Here is a 17302-nt window from a genome sequence, read left to right as displayed (position 1 = left end):
TGTTACGTTCGTCTTTGTGCCGCTACAGCTTTTAGACCCTTAAGCTCGTGCTTTAGGCTGCGGAGCCACCCTCGCTGCGCTCGCGGCTAAACCAGGGCAGCGCTTCCAAACCGTGGGGAAGAGCAACGACTCTGTCCTCGCTCAAGGCAACGGGGCCTGGAAAGATCCCAATCTGTGAAGGTCAGATTGTCTTGTTAGGAATACGTGGTTCCTGGGAGAAATTATTTCCATTAGATCAGATGTGTGTGTATAATTAGCAGAACCAAATCAGATAGGATTCTTATGGGAACAGCTCTGCAGCCAATGAACTTATTGTATCAGAGAGCTTGTGGTGGTGGTGGTTGGTTTGGGTTGGTTTTTTCAGTAAATCTGTTACACAAATAACAGGATCATGTTTCTTTTTACAACAAATTGGATCTTATCCCAAAAAGTCTGCTCCATAGCAAAGCGAGACAAAGAATGTAAAGCTCGTGTTTTATTATTGTGTCTCGAGATGATGTGATACACTGGATCGTGCACGGCATAATGAAATATTATGTAGCCCTGAGCTTTATTTTAAGAGTATACCCATTTTGGATAAGCAGCAATGAAGCCGCTTTCATGACGTGCTGCTTGGGGAAAGGCAAGAATTTGTTAAGCAGTCCTGCCCAGGAACGCGAGGCCGGGCAAAGGCAGCGCTGGAGACACGGGGACATCAGCACCAGGAACCCCCAGCACTCAGAGCCTGCGGTTCCAGTCACGTTACAATGCCCATTGCATCAGGCTGGTCTCTAGAATCCAGGGGACAATAAAGCTCCATGTTTCTGTTTTATCTTCAGAACTGGAAATAACTCTGAAGTGTCTCATTGTGCAAACAGAAGCACAAGAACCCAGGAGACAGTGAGCGCAGACTGAGGCACAGGTTGGTCAGGACATCCATGGCAAAAATTGATGGAAACTTCCTTGGGTGACATGATTTGACTTCAGTTATTTTACTGTAATTATCATCTTAGACTTCACACCACACTCAAAAGACCAAGAAATGGGGATGCTTACAGTATGCAATAAAACTAACCTATACAAAGCTAAATAATTCACCTCTGGTGTAGAACAACTGACTTGAGTCAAGTTTTGCCAGAGTTGAATGCTACTCAATCACATTGTGCATGTAGCATGGTTAGACTTACATATATATATATATATGTAGCTATATAAAAGACACTGATCACAGCAATGCAAACAATTGTGTTTAAAATATTCCAGTGCCATTCATTTTTTTGTTCATTCCAGATGAAAATCCTGTGCGGGTGGACACAAGTCACGTAGCCTGGGACCCATGGTTTCCACTCTTGCTTTTAGGGCAAAAAATATTATTCCTCTCAAAGTAAGGAGCCATTGAATCGCGTTCTGTGTGGGTGCTCTGAAGGGCGGCTCTCCCAGCTGTTTGGTAGCTGTAGCATTGGCCATGTCCCCGCACCCTCCCTGGTCAGGGACTGCGGTTGCATTGCTGCTATAGCCAGTTCTAATGCTTTCCAAACGAAATACTCGAGCAATGAACCTGCTTTAGAACAGGTTAGATCACGCTGGTATGAAAAGCCAGACTTTTTTCCAGCTGGTGCTCTAGAATCTAACTTTGGCTTAATTCTTTTTTGCATCGCAGAGCTCCAAGGATGATGCGATCTCCACAGCCACTGAAGAGAGGACGCGATTCTGAAGAAAGGTGATCATGGAAACTTATTTTGTTCTGTAAAGTATTTAAACTTTAATCAACAAGCACATACAATCTCTTTGAGAAGATCTGCCTCGTGTGTTTCTGAGCACTGTGTTGTCTCCTGGGAGACCACAACAATTCCTCTGACCTGGACAAACATCCCGATCCGATCCCGTCCAAGCATCCCAGGCACCTGCCATCAGCAATGGCTTCTAACAGCCGTCTGTGTCCTTTTCCATTTCAGAAACTCGCAGGAAGAATCCCCGTTTCGCTCGGTATCCAGGCACAGCTCTGACGTGGGTTACGGGTAAGTTTGCTGAAAGTCGGATAAAACGTCCTCCTGTGCCTGCAAACAATTGTTCAGGGGCTTTGTGCAGCTGTGTGATGTGCCTGCATGTCCCTCCGAGGGCTCCGTGCAGGACTTTATTTCCCTGATAAACTCTGAGTGGGTTTATGGGCTTCCTGGTCAAAACCTCTGGGATCATTCCAAGGGATCTTTATACGGAGCTCTCATTTTATGGGATACAAGCTAATGTGCGGTTTTCCTTTTGGCTCAGATCTGGCACTCATCTCCGTGGTTTTTCTCTTCTGAATTAAAGACCACATTTTGCAATGATTTATGCTGTTTAGGGCAAAATCATTCTTAGATTATTTTAGGAATGTTTCTCCCTTAAAATTTGTTACTCACTACCCATAAGAGTAACGATGACTGAAAACTCTAAGGTGAGAGGATGCTAAACATATCTTTGTGCTTTGTGGAGTACAAGGTACCTGGTGCTGCTTAGCAAGTAACTAGTAACTACAGAAATACATACACAACTATTACCGAATAGGACTTGGTGTGTCTTTTTGATGAGAGGGGTGAGAGAAGATGTGGGACCCAGAGCGAACTGGACCCCTGTCACGCTCTAAATATGTGGATGCATACAAATATTATGTGAACTTGTCATGTGGTGTTTATGGCTGTAAAGAGGCCATGAAGTAGTTTTTGCCATTATTTCCCTCCCTCTTCACCACTGACCCCTTCTCATTCGGTTTTCTCCGAAGCAGATGTGCAGCTGCAGGGATGGGGAGCGGGAACGCTGGATCCCTTCAGCTCCTGCCTTTTTAGACACCGGGCCGCATCCAGCCCCAACCTGGCGCGGCGCGCGGCAGCTGCGGCACATTCCACAGCGCTCTATTTAAAGCATCGCGAGGCTCCGGGAACAACTGCAGAGCAAACCTGAAACCTGCCCGGAACCAGCAGAGCGGGAATGGCAGAGCCAGGTAAGGCGCTCGGGTCAGTGGGAATGGGAGCAGGTATTAAAATCCATACATCCCAGCAAATTCACATGACAATACTCAGCTATTTGTATGTCTGATACACTATATATTTGACTTTTCAGTAAGAAAGTGTACTCAGTTTAAAGCTAATTGTATTAACAGCAATGAGTATAAAGTAGCTGGGGTTCCTCCCATGTTTGTGAATCCTACCAGTTCTGTTTTCTTTAGTTTTCTGTAGTTATAATTGTAAGTTGACTAACTTAATTAAACAGAACTGTGTAAAATGAGTTATGTTGGACAGCATTTTAAATATGCTGTCTGTGTGGCTGCAATCTGAGTGCAGTGCTAGGTAAACATACAGTAGTTCAGATTTTAACCCCACAAACCCCAAGTGGCAGAGCAAAGTGAAATTCCAATAATGCCCTTTCCATTATAAGCACATTTCCACTTTCTCCAAAGAGAAGAGACATTCTATAAAAATGCATTTTATATTCATTACCATTTTCTATTGACTTCACTGTCAGAGGTTTGGATGGTGAAATGACAATAAGTTTAAACATGGTGTTAGCTGTCTACACAGCTATTCAGGTAGTTTTCCTTGTAAAGGTAACTTTTTAATACATCTTCATAGTCACATTAAAAGTTTTTAGACACTTTAATCTCCTTTTTTTTTTTTTTTTTGCGCCATTAGCACTGGTATCTGAGAAGGAAAGCGGAATTCTACTAAGCTCAGATATAACAGGATACCAAATGCTGTTTCTTAATTTTAATTTTCATTGGTATCGACAGAAATTCTATGGATGTGGGTATTCCAGCAGGAATTAGTACTTAACCATGTCTTGCATTGGTAGGATGTGTATTGTTATTTGTGTTTAACTGTTTTTAATCAATGGAGAAAGGAGCAGTGTGTCCAGAGCGGTCAGCGGGGGGTTCCAGCAGCACCCGGGGCGGCAGGGGGTCCAGCTGCCCCCCACTACACACCTTGGGCAGCCCGGCTGCAATGAGCGGGTGCAATGGGTGCCTGCACGGAGCAGCCGCCGGCTCGCGGGAGCTCTGGGTGTGACAGCGGCGAGCGGCACCAGCGCAGAGCCTGGCCGTGTCAGTGCTGGGCTCAGCGGGACTCGGGCGCGCCGCAGCCTGCGTGGGCAGCACCGCTGGAAACGCTGCCGCGGTGGCAGCGGGAGCCGGGCGGGGGACACAGTGCCCTGGCTCGGCCACGGCCCCTCTCGCTCTGCTGGCCGGCATGGTGGCCACACGGCCACCCCAGTGACGGGGCAGCGGTTTGGTTGTGCGTGTGCAGGGGGAGCCTCTGAGATACAGCACAAAGAAAACTTTGTGAAGTTCTGCGGCGTTTTGGAGCAGGGAACACGGGACTGGGAGCTGACACCTGACACGCTCCCGGCTTCACCTGCCCCGGCGCTGCTGGTGGAAGTGCTGGGAGACCTTCGCCGGGTCCCTTGGGGTGCCCTTGTCAGTGCGGTTGGACCGGACGCTCCGGGGCGAGGGCGGCCCAGTGGCAGCACAGGCAGCGTTCTTCTCATGGGAGCTGGGAGGAGTTTTGACCAACGACAGATGGCAAAACCAAGCCAACTTAGTGTCCTTGATAAAAGGTAAACCTCAGGAAAAAACAACAACAAACAAACAAGATAGCGATCAGATGGAGTTTATCATATTTAGGCTGTATTAGGTGGGACACCTGGGCTGCTGTCTGCTGTAGTCGAGGGATCCTTGGCTTCTCTGGGTACTTGGGCACCCATGGCAGGCAGTGCCCAGGGCTTTTCTGTTTGGTTTGAGATAAAACTGATGTTTGAAGTACAGGAAAAAATACTATAATGGGGGGGAAAGTAGTTTGTAGCTAGAACACCAGCTTACACGCAGAGGTCACAGCAAGATGCCTTTGTTCTTGCTGCCATCCAGAACTGGCCTTTTGATTTCCACAGGCTCTGGCTCAGCCCCTGGACGCCAGGGTTTGGTTCCTTGGTCTGCCAGCGATACTGGTGACTGCAACAAACCACATTTCTCTCAGTGTTCTGCTTTCATGTGCGTTCATTTACATGGTGATTATAATGAAACCTCAGGTTTCAGGGTTTTAGCTGGTTACCCGCAGATGTCAGTAAAGATTTTGGTTTTTCCTTTGGAAACCACGGTTGCTTAGGATGATCGTGTTCCCCTGCTGCTGGTCCCTCCGCAGCCGCTCCCCCGGGGCTGGAACGCAGGCGGTGCAGACGCTCCTCCTGGCTGCTGGGGGCACAGCCCTGCTCTGTGCCGAGGGTAAGGCTGAGTCTCACGTTTAGACTCAGCGTAGTTTCCTATGGACCAAATACTGAAGCCTTGGAGTGTGTCACCTTCTTCTGAGACCTCACGAAGGGGTCACCTGCTCGGATGTCCCAGCCAGCCGAGCCTCGTGCACATCTCACACTTCAGCCTCTCCCGCTCGTGGCACAAAACTTTGTCTTCAAGCAGTTACTTCACTGTCACTCAGGTCTTGGGGATCTGTTCTGTGGCACAGACAGCAGAGCAAATGATCTCATGGTCATTTCTGTTCTTGAGCTGTGAAACACAAGCACTGCCCATGGCTCCCATGAAACTCCACCCGTCCAGCCGGCTGCTCGCTGCCTCGTGACAGACGCCAGGCACGGCGTCCCGCCCGTCCATCCGTGGGGCACAGCGTCCCCCCCGTCCATCCGTGGGGCACAGCGTCCCCCCCGTCCATCCGTGGGGCACAGCGTCCCGCCCGTCCATCCGTGGGGCACAGCGTCCCTGCCCATCCATCCGTGGGGCACAGCGTCCCTGCCCATCCATCCGTGGGCTCAGCGTCCCGCCCATCCATCCGTGGGCTCAGCGTCCCGCCCATCCATCCGTGGGGCACAGCGTCCCTGCCCGTCCATCCGTGGGGCTCAGCGTCCCGCCCGTCCATCCGTGGGGCTCAGCGTCCCTGCCCGTCCATCCGTGGGCTCAGCGTCCCGCCCGTCCATCCGTGGGGCTCAGCGTCCCTGCCCGTCCATCCGTGGGCTCAGCGTCCCGCCCGTCCATCCGTAGGCACAGCGTCCCGCCCGTCCATCCGTGGGCACGGCGTCCCTGCCCATCCGTGGGCACGGTGTCCCTGCCCGTGCGTGGGCACAGCGTCCCTGCCCATCCGTGGGCACGGCGTCCCTGCCCATCCGTGGGCACGGCGTCCCTGCCCATCCGTGGGCACAGCGTCCCGCCCGTGTGTCCGGACTCGCCCGCGCTCTCATCCTGCTGCATTAAGCCCGGATCTCATCTGACAAAACGCCATATTCCGTAGACACAACAGTGCTCTGCAGAGCTGCCAAAACTGCCATGTACCTCAGCAGGGTCCGGCACTTCATTCGTAACAGGACCTTTAGAAAAAATGGTCATTATAGAGAAATGATTCCCAACAGAAGTAGCTTTACCTTACAAAGTGTCAAATGAATAACAGGCTTTAAATGGGACAGGTAAGGGACTCCCCTGTGGCAAAAGGACACCCAGTTTCAGGGCAGGGTTTGATCTTTTTGCTGTGTAGTTGCCTATCTGTTTTCTATTTTTGTGGCAGCATATGCAGGTTTTCTGTCTACATGTTCTCCATCCCTCTCGGTAGATATACCATGCGGTATCATGGTGAGACGTGTCTCTGTTGTGCACAGCTTTAAAAGGTCAGTGAGGAAAACCTTAAATTATTGAGCATCCTTCCCAAGACTGTCAGCTTGATCTAAACTGTGTGAGATGGTGTGTATAATTTTACGTTATTTATTAATCCCTTCAAAAACCTGCAGAAAGATGTGCTTTAAAATGGTGTCATATATTGGTAAGTAATATAATCCCAAAGGCTGATACGCTGCTTCCTGACAAGCTTCTGATATTTGCAGGAAACTGATAGAAAGGGTCTTTGAAATCCTGATGCTGTACAGCAACGTATTTCTATAAAACGCTCGTTGTGCGTTCTGCGTGCTGCTCGACGAGCCGCGGCCTCGGACTCCGGGTCTCCGTACAGCTCTTTAGCCTTTCTGAAAAGGACTGTTTTTCCTCTTCCAGCGCAAGTGCCGCTGTCCCGTCTCGTCGTGCCGATGCTCCTCGCCCTCGGCTGGATTGTGGGTTGTGCGCTGATGGTTTACATCGTCTTCTCGTGAGAAGTGAGTGACTCGCACGGTACCGCACGCCACCCCTGCTCGCTTTGGGTTGCACCGCCACCTGGTAAAATGTCCTTTTCTTTGCCTTACAGGACAGAAGAATTTACAATAATGTTGATTAGAAGAACCTGGAAGTTGACTTGACCTTTCTAATGACTAAAATACATATAAAATGAATTATTTTTATTATCAACTCTGTAAACATGGTGTACGCTTTTTCTCCACAACAAAGGTTTGAAATGCATTTAGGATGAGTCACGAAAGCAGTTTTCAGATGGTTTGTGGTTTCTGGAGTCCTGCCTGCTCTCCAGCAGCCTCTGCTGGTGCCACCTTGGATTGGAGCCGTTTGGAAACAGCGTTCCCGGAGCTGGTGATGCGATGGTGGACCAAAAAGGAGTTTGGCTCATTTGCGAGATGTGCCAAGCTGGGCAAGAAGTATCTCAATGTATTTGGGCAAGTTTTAACTGAGTTAAGAGAGTGTTTAAAGTTTCGTAGTAAAAAAAAAACATTAAATGTAAAATGTTGTGGTGGTGCACTGTCCCTGTCCCAAGATCTGAATTGTCAGTGCCCAAATACATTTTCTGAAACTACATTAAGTTCCTTTTTTAAACAAGCAAGGAAACAGTCATGCAAGTTAATACATAAATCTGAAAAGGGCTTTAGAAAATGAAAGGCAGACGGGTAAGCAGTGCATCCTAAAATGTGCAACTTGGGCTTTCTTAATCCTAAAACATTTGGTTTTTATTTAATAGTATGTAGATAAATACCAAGTTAACTGCTGGGCTCCTCTGTTTACATGGTTCTCAGGGCCCAGTTTTGTATTTTTCCGTTGGCAGCCGGTTCAGTTCCTGTCAAACGCCGCTGGACTCAGCGGGCACTGAACTGCATCGAGTTGCAGCTCCTCCAGCAGCAGGACAAGCGCAGCCGGGGAGGCTGGAGAACGAGGTGGGAATTCAACGTTAAACTAACTACTCTGAGAAAAGAAATAAATGAACGAAATAGGTGAAAATCCAATTTCTACACCTTGCAGGAACTGTTGAAAAGCACAAATATAGGACAGGGACCTGCTGGCTGGATAGCAATTTCCAGAAAAGTGCCTGGGAATTGCCACGTAACACACCCTGAATCCAGGTCGGCAACGTACTAGTGTTGGTGTGAAAAGGGAAACGGGCGGGCGCCAAGATCCTCCTGGGAGGGGCGGGGCCGTGAGGACATGGGGGCGGGGCCGCGAGGGCATGGGGCGGGGCCAGGAACCTTCTGGAAGGGGCGGGGCCGTGAGGCCCGGGGGCGGTTCCCTGGCCGGGTGGGCGGTGCAGCGGGACTGAGGCGCGGATCTGCCGTCCCGCCCGCCCCCGCAGCCCCAGGGGCCTCCAGGGCCCGCACCCCCGGGCAGAGCCGCCCTGGAGCCGTCTCCGGGCTGTGTTTGGGCAGGGCCGGCCCAGCCCTCAGCCCGGATCCCGCCCTGGGCCGCTGTCCCGGCTCAGCCCACCCGAGGCCTCGTCCGCCTGGAAGCTGCGCAGAGACGGAGCCGCCGCAGGTAGGGGCAGAACGTTCTGTGTGAGGCCGAACGTGCCCGGTGGGCGGGCGCTCAGGCCTGCGGCACCAGACGCCTCAGGTGCAGCAGGGACGGGTTTGTGCTGCGCAGAGACCCGGGCCCGGCGGGTCCTGTTCCGCCTCCTGCCCCAGAGCGCAGCACAGGCTTTGCAGCTTCGTTACTTCCCTAGGGTTGCTAGCACATGATTAATTACTGAATTAATTCATTTGCTTTTTAAAATGCTGTTCTTGTACAAAGCTGCAGGGAACGTTGGTTCTTGTGTGAAAACAGAGGATTTCTAATTTGTTCTCTTTTCGTGAGAGGTTTGTTTCTGTTCAAAGCAAATATTCCGTGTTGTGTAGCAACATTGTAGTTTGTTTGTTGCGCTTTTTGTTACCGATGTTTAAGAAACTGACCCTGGGGGGCAGGCAGGGTTCCCCCTCTGACAGCCTTTTCTGCTGTTACTCACAAAGTGGTGTGATTTAATCCACCATTGTAACTGCTTGCGTATCCAGATAGCTGTGGTCACTGGAGATAGTCTTAACAACATGAGTTGCTCCCCCTCAAGCTGAACTATTTTATAGATTTAATAGCTTGTGGGTTTAATAATCAAAAGGTAGCTACTAGTGTTCTGCTTAAGTATCTCATTCTGGGTAGTAACGAAGGAAGATGATCAGCAGAGAAGCTCAGTACTTGGGTGAGATCTAGAGAATGGCGGCTTACTGGAATTAGGAATGTAGAGCCGACACAGCTGGGTTTACTGCGTGCAGCCCTGAAAGCTGGGCTCCGCACAGGCAGGAGGTGTCTCCCGTGTAATGAACAGGTGAACTCATTTTGGTGAGTCTGTAGCCTTCTGTAGTTGCATCTGGCTGAAGATGCGCCAGCCAACTGGTTTGTTGAGGGAGAGCCTGGGAGTTTCCGCCGGTGTCCCGCTGACAGCCGCCCTGCCACACCGGCAGCTGGGAGCTGTTCCTGCTGCCACCCGTTTTGTCTGGGTTACCGTACCTCATCGCGCTGATTAATGACTTTGCCTCACTTCATCGCCTCGTAGCTGGGCCACAGGCACGTCATTCATGTGGGCACAAAGCCCAGTCCCTAAGAAAGTCCAGCCTAGTGTAGGTCTCAACACCAGCAGGGCAACAGATCCTATAGTAGCTTCTCATAAATACTAAATCAGATTGCTGGTGTCAGTCCTTACGTTCAAGGCTCTAACTGGAGCAGTAGCAGAATATCTAGACAATATCTAGACAAGGCTCTTTCTGAAGCAATGTGCAACTACCATAAGGTGACCTGTGCAGGAGGAGGAATTAGTTCTGACTTCTAAGGACCAACAGAAACCGTATCATACAGTTTTCTGTGTGCACCATATTTGCATCTTTGCCTGTGTGTTCTCCAACGTGCATATGTAGCAATGCTTGTATATAACTAAATGAAAGTGGATGCTGTGAATCCGTTATGGTTCCTCAGGACACAGTATGTACCATATATTATTTTTTTCTTGCTGTATTGTGATTTTCCACTGGACATTATAGAAGATTGATAAAACTTGGTTCTTTTATATTTTGGAGTTAAAGGCCTGTGATTCGATATCTAAAAGTGATAGGTTCAAAAAGGAAAGAAAAAAATAAATGTAGCATATGTAGGAATATAAGTAACACCTGGTTAAGGAGAAATAGTGGTCAAGGGGTGCCTTGTGCAGAAGAGAGTCCCAAAGGGTCATTATCAGTGGCATTTTGGCCACTGGAGCTTTTTGATGGAGTCCAGATGTTGGGGGTGGCCCAGAGCCTCATGAGAAGCATCTCAGCTGTATTCTGAGTGTTTGGGAGCTGTTTTGTTAATACGTTGTCAAATAATTGACCCAGGTCAGTATTGATGTGTATTTTATATGTTCCCTAAAGTTTTGTCAGCCTGCTGCTATGGAAAGTCAATTTCAGTCAGCTCGAGCAATCCAAAGACATCTGCAGAACCATAGTGACTGACTCAAAGATTTTACAGAAGCTGACAGTTGTTTATAATATTTTTAGTTAAAATTGTAGAGTGTTTTTTTTTTTCCCAGAAGTACGAACAAATGCAGCTGTTTGCCCACTTGATCCTGCTGTATCTCACTCTCACGGTTTATTAAACTTATCTCTGAGTTTAACACTGTTCTTTCTTGCACTGAAGTAGATCAGAGCAAGCTGCTAGCTAACAGTATGTTTTTCATACCTGCAAATATTTGTTTCCTCTGTGTTTCGTTGGTGTTAACAAGGATACTGCGCAAAAGCTGAGCTGACATTTGGTCCAGAATGCAAAACCGTGAAGTGTATTGTGAGCAAGAGCGCATGTTCCTCCAGCTGTTCCCTCCACGGCCTGATGGCGTCGGCAGGATTTGGCACGGCAGCCTGACCCAGCCTTTGGGATGTCCCTGTCGTGCTCCTTAGGGGACTCCTGCTAGTCCTGAGACTGGCTCTGAGTCCTGCTGGCCTTGCAGCAGCCTTCATGCGCAAATCCTGGAAATGGCTCTGCAAAGCCAGCGCAAGCGAACAGCAGTTATTTTATGTCATTAATTTAGATCTTTCATCCCTTTTTCCTGATGGTTAGGAGATGAAGGTGTAATCGGTATTTTGGCAGTTAACTGTTTGTACCATAGGACCTTCCCTTTTGCTTGGCTGGCGCTCGCTCAGGTGTTTGTAACTGCAGGTCATTCTGCCAGGAACAGCCAGATGGGAGCAGATGTTCCTGATGTATTGTAGCTCAGAAGATGCTTATGAGGAGACCTGCACAGCGACAGGCTCTAAAACTGCTTTTTGTACCAAAGAAGAGAGTGCCAGAATTTGTGTGAATGTATTTAAAGGAAATACAGAGGAGAAATTGGAGCTTAAATGGGCAGGAGATGAAGAAAAACATTACAGGTGGGCTATGTGGTTGTGTGGTTGGTTGTAAGGAATTAATTTCTCTAAGAGAACACGGAATGTGACTTAAGTGGCTGGAAAACAAAAAACAAGAGTAAAACTGTGAAGGGTGAGAGAATTAGAGGTATCTAATTTAAATTCTTATCAGGTATTAGCACATTTTTCTCTCTTGGGTATGGAATCCTCTTCCCAAAATTCCTTATCTCCGATGTTAGCGATGCCTCGATTGCTGCTGTGGTCAGTTGGTCGGTAACCGGGTGAGGGGGCTCCCCCCAGGCCCAGGGGACGCTGGGAGCGTTTGCACGCAGGGCGGGCTCCTGCGGCGGGACTGTCCGGGTCCGCAGCTGGGGACCAGAGCAGCAGTGACACACGGACACTGCACCGAGTGACGTGTCCGTCAGTCTTGAGTGGTGTTTTTGAGGCTTTTGGTGCAAACGCTTCCCATGGCATGTCTGTTAATACTCCCGTGGCATCTTAGCGCTCCGAGAAGGAAAATCCTCACTGGCACTAATTAGTTTGCAAGCTGTGATGAAAGGTATGTTCTGATTGTCACTGCTCGTTTAATGTCGGATACCTGACCTCTGAACTGCTAGTGCTTTGCTTCTTTTATGAAGACCTGAATTTCACTTTTGAGTGAGGAAATGGTAATTGCCTCTGGTTAAAGTTTGCCTACTAGGACATGTATTTTACATTTTGGTTCTCTGTTAAATGCTAATGCAAGGCTTCCTGCACCTGCTGATGTGCCAGGTGACTTTTGGAGCAGACTAAACTGATGAGCTGTGGTATATGATGTGCCCACCTCAGCGCTGGTGTGGGACACTGAGAGTCAGGTCTGTACTGCGGATGGTTTCTCTGTTTTCTCTTGGTTCTGGAGTACAGTCATTTCCTGCTAGAGCTTGTGTCGCTATCAACAGCCACGGTTGTGATTCAGGTGCCGTCGGCAGGAGCGCAGCCAGGCCTTCCTGGGGAGGGGAGGAGGAGCGGAGCAGCCTGGCCGGGGCCCGTCCGGCTGTGTGCAGGGATGGCCTTGGCACTGGTGCAGCTGCAGGGGCACGTGGAAACATGACTTCTACTAACAGTTTGAATATCTTGATTCCGACATTGTCCTTTCTCACTCGCTTATATAAAATCATGGAGTGTTTGTAGGTTTTCTAGATGTCCATTCACTTGATTCAGTGTTTTCATGCAACGAAAGGGGGATGTTTCCGGCCCTTTGTGTAGCCAACAATCACTAGGGAAGCTTCCCCATTTCTGGTCTTGTGCGTTATGTTTGGTTTGGATTGCACACACTCTTTCCAAGCCCCGGCTCATTGTTATACACGGCCTGTCTGTAGTAAAATAGATGGGGGGAGGCAGTGATCAAATGGGGGTTTTGGGAAAAGTCTTATAATTCATGAATATGGAAGCTGGGTGCGATGACAGGTCTAAATCCAGCTGTCAAGTGTGTCTGTGTTTTGTTTGAGTAGCTGTTGCTGCTCTGGCCAGAGCATTGCTGGATCCTTTCCATAGGGAAGCTCTATTTCTTACTGTGGTGGTGAAAGAAATGACCGTATCCTCGATAGTACATACGAATTCACCTTCCCTGCTCCAGCAGGAGCTCATGAGAATCAAGGTGCAACCATTTTGATGTGTGTAGAGGTCAGTCAGCAGTGACAAAGTCTTCACTGTGCAGTACATGTGCAGTTGAGAACTAATGGGAAGAATCCCTGTCTCCAGAACTAAACACGCTCTTCAGTTTTCTGTGGGAGGCACATGCAACACGAGGTGTGGGAGAAAAGCTTGTGGATACACCACTGAACAGACATTACAGCTACCTGTATTGACTTACGTGATTTTTTTGCTGTTCACTAATTATTAGTGCTTCTGTATTTCTTGATTGTTGTATCTAATATTATTTACTCTGTATTTAGTGATCCACTGGTTTATTTAGTTACCTTTGGAATTTCTCTCCTGTCTTGGATGAGTCTTGCCATGTCTGGCTGTAAATGGGGATAACGGTACTTCCTGTTTCATAGTTTTATGGGCCCGAATCTGTAAAGGATTGAGTTTCATTTGGGTATATAGGGTTAATGATACAGAGTACAGAAGGTTCTACGACAACTCTGCGGAGAGGAGTGGAGAAGGGGCCCAGCAGAGATGGGAAAACCCTGTTAACACAACTTTGTTTTTCTTTTTTTCTACTGCTTTTCTCTAACTTCCGTTTTTCCCTCTTTCCTTCCTGCTGTGGCCAGGAGTGGTGTCCAGTGGGGGCGCAGGGCCCCTCCAGGTCCCCTCTGTGCCCTCGGGGGTCAGTAGAACTCGCGGTGCTGCCTTTGGGTGCAGCACAAGCAAAGATCTTGCGTTGCTTCTGTGGAGCGGGGGGTGCAGCCCCGGCCCAGCAGCAACGGGCTGTACTGCTGCTCCGCTGGGGATTCACGACAGGGCATTGATCTTCTGCTCTCTTCATCGTACTGTTGGGAGAAGCCTCGGAAGTTTCTGCAGGCAATTTTGGTGTGATCTCCTTGGATGCTGAATAACCTACTGACACCTGCTTTTAAACTAGAATAGAATTATTTGGATTCTCATTTGTCAGCTGTTACAGATGTTGAGGTGTGGTGCTCAGCAGCAAATATAGAAATCTATTTGTGGTTGGGTGGGGATTTTGTACTTGCGTATTTCCTATAAAGAACACACATGGCATTTGTCTCGTAATTTCAGTTTATTATCAAAATGGTTTTATCAGATGACAGACTCAGAAAGCTAAAAGGAACATAGGTTTTTAAATATACCTATTGTAGCAGTCATCTGAGGTATGTGGTACTTGGTTTTGGAAATCCGTTTGCTTTGATATACAAAGCACTAAGTTCCTTTGCAATCTGCATGAGGATGTTTAATACATGTCATTGCAGATTTAAAGCCTTTTACCTTCTTACTTAAAGCTTCATTCTTGCAATCAGCTGTGCAGCTTTCCTGATGTGAGGACTGACATCAGTCAGAACCTGCACAAACTGTGTGCAGGATCAGACCCTAAACACCGAGAAAGTCGGCCTGAAACCTTGGCTACTGGCGACTGCACCGGAGAGCGGCGACTGGAGCCGCGGGCTCGGTGCCCGATGCCGTGCTACGCTCAAACTGCCCAGCTCTGCGCTGCCTCTGATAAAATACATTACAACACTTCAAGTCAAAAGTGTAGCTTAGATTTAAATATAAAAACTATGATTTTTACATTACTAGAAACTTTAAAAAAGACCAAGTTTAGAGAAAGCAAGGAAAAGCTTAGAAAACTGTGAAAGGGTCTTGGATCACAATCTTATAGAACATATCTTCAAAAATTAATAATTTACCTACAATTGCAGTTTGGCTGGAAAGCGGTAAATAAACTGTTGTAAATAGTGGCTTCAGATAATACACACTGGAATAGTTAGTGAGCGGTTACTTAAGCACAGCAGGTCTTTGGACTCCTCTTGTATAAACGGTTTCAAGTAAAAATGAAGACATTTGGTAGAACAGATTTATCATAACAGCAAAGGGTACAAAGTCTGACACTTTGGATATAAACTGTTGTCTCATTATCACGTTATGATGTCTAAAACCGTGTGTTACTTAATATTTCCTTCCTCCGCTCAATCAGAAATATGCAGTCACCAACTAGTGGGAGATAATGTGTTATACTTTGACATTTTAAAATAAATCCAGAAAGCCACTGGCCAGTGCGGAACAGGATTAAGTACCAGTGAGATGTTACTGCACACCCTCGAGTGATTCAGATTCTACAGGGTTGAGCGACAGGAAAAGCAGCCGATGAGCAAGAGCAGCTGATTGCTGCATCGGCATTAGTCCTCCATTCCATGTTTGATTCTTTTATTTTTGCCTGTTTACTAAGAATTACAGTGACTATTCTAGCATAGTTCCCTCAGTTTTCTTCCTCTCTCCCCTTGGAATTAGTTAAAAATTTCTCTCTTTCCGGAAGGCTTCTCGAGACGCAGGGTTTGCAGTTCGTCACCAAACTCGGCACTTCTTAGCAGGATCCATGTAGTTTGTCTCAGCGCATGAAAAGGCTTCTGAAAACTCCGGAGAGTTTTGCAATGATCCGATGACCCTTTAAAACAAAACCACAACATTGTCACTGCTGCCTGCCTTTGTGTAAAACAAACCAGAAAACACACATCCTGTAACTTTCTTTTTTTGCGTCACCTCCAAATTCTGTGGGAAACGCTGGTAATTTCTGAGCTCGGACTATTCCGTTTCACCTCAAGCAGTGGCTGTGTTTTCTCTTTTTGGGGCCCTAAGAGGCAGGACCTGTCCCTTCTTCCTTACTGGCTCTCACAAAACTTCCGCTTATTGCACTAGGAACATGCTTCTTGCTTGTCATTAGTTTTCACAGATTTTTTTCAGCTATGTTTTGCTGACATGTTTCTTGGTAAAGGGAAACAAGCCCCTGAGGTAGAGGACTGTGGTGTAACTTCCCAGCGAATGTTCATGTACATGTTTATGCCAATCGGGTTTTAACTAAGCTCATACTGCTGCTCTGGGCGTTCTCCACCAATGTTCCAGTGAAATACTCCTGGAAAAACGACTCATACAAAGAACAGCTTTCGAGTGAGTGTGAGGACGTGCCAGCTAAAGCAGTTTCTGTATGTGGGATTGTGAACATATGTGGATATATCTGCTTGGAGTTGTTCCTTCCTTCAGGAATGGAAATACAGCTTGCACGGACCTACGCAGGAGAACAGCAGCAGCTTCAAATATCAATATGTACTGGTGCACATTGATCGTGGACTAGGAAGCATTTGAAGAACTGCTTCTTTGAGTAATTCGTGATTATTCTGTGAGTAATCTTAATGATTAGATTCAACAGCACCAGGCAGTGTCCACAGAAGTTGTGGTGAAGTTCCACAGCTCACATCTGCAACCCTTTGATGGCCTCTACAGCTGCAAAGCAAGACTGGTTACCTGGTTACTGGCTGGCATGGGGAGCCAGCAGCGCCAGGGGAGAGGGCACATTAAAAAACGATGACCCAAAAGTCATGTATTTACGGGATCTAGCAGGGCTTCACTGCAACTGCTACAATGGGATTTTGCCAGAAACAGAGCAAAGAGTATTTTGGTGTAATAAAACTCTCCTGACACTTGTTACTACAAACAGATAAAACAGCAGTGGGATAAGAATCCTGCTGCATTTACTAATGTGCCCAGAACTACGGGGTTGTGGTACATAAGCAGGGCTTGACCTGTAGCTGCTATTGTACTTACTGTAACACTGGGGTACAGATTCTCTTTCACCTGCTTTTGACAATTACCTGATCTTAGGCATCTTTCTGTTAGCTTTTTATTTTTCTAGTAGATGACAGATTCTACCTGTCCAGTACTCAGAGTTGTCAGCCCATAAGCTGAAATTGTACTATGCAATTGACAATTTTTATGCTGAGCTGCCTGTCCTACCTGTACGGGGAAACAGCCTGCAGTCAATGTTGAAACAACCAACCAACAAAAACCCACCTCCCCAAATAAAGAGCACAGTAGGAGCCAGGTTGGCATTGAAAGGGTATGTCATTAGGCAGTCATCTGTGGGTGTCTCCTGTACTGAAATGCTTTCTATTGTAGAGCTTTTAGGGGGGCCTCACCCTGAAAATTACTTCACATTCTCAAAATGTTGGTGTGGCTTCTCATTAATACTTGTGTCATTTCATATGAAGTTTACAGCCTTTCATACTGATGTAAAACCAGCACAATACACAATGTAATATATCCAAGATATACACAAATACAATTATACAAAGATGCTGAACTAGTGAACTTAAAGGACTGGTGAGTC

At 47.6% G+C, this 17302-nt stretch overlaps 1 protein-coding gene and 1 long non-coding RNA gene across 3 annotated transcripts in view; one reads left to right on the top strand and one right to left on the bottom strand.

Moving 5' to 3' along the window:
- The first annotated feature begins 867 nt into the window (after positions 1 to 867).
- LOC309441188 lies at positions 868 to 2930 on the top strand. Its single transcript, XR_014184342.1, has 4 exons — positions 868 to 879; positions 1640 to 1699; positions 1935 to 1997; positions 2741 to 2930. It is a non-coding gene; the product is annotated as an uncharacterized lncRNA (long non-coding RNA).
- An 11257-nt stretch (positions 2931 to 14187) lies between these two features.
- MME (membrane metalloendopeptidase) overlaps positions 14188 to 17302 on the bottom strand; it is a 37441-nt gene continuing 34326 nt past the window's right edge. For both annotated transcript variants that reach the window (XM_082056644.1, XM_082056645.1), the window contains exon 23: positions 14188 to 15586. In XM_082056644.1, the coding sequence (XP_081912770.1) occupies positions 15487 to 15586 (100 nt within the window). In that variant the 3' untranslated portion in view covers positions 14188 to 15486. The remainder of the gene's footprint in view (positions 15587 to 17302) is intronic.

The sequence above is a fragment of the Streptopelia decaocto genome (genome assembly GCF_964273445.1).
Source record: "Streptopelia decaocto genome assembly, chromosome: 6".
Lineage (NCBI taxonomy): Eukaryota > Metazoa > Chordata > Aves > Columbiformes > Columbidae > Streptopelia > Streptopelia decaocto.
The sequence above is the reverse complement of the archived record's forward strand: the minus strand, read 5'-3'. Positions and strand labels throughout refer to the sequence as shown.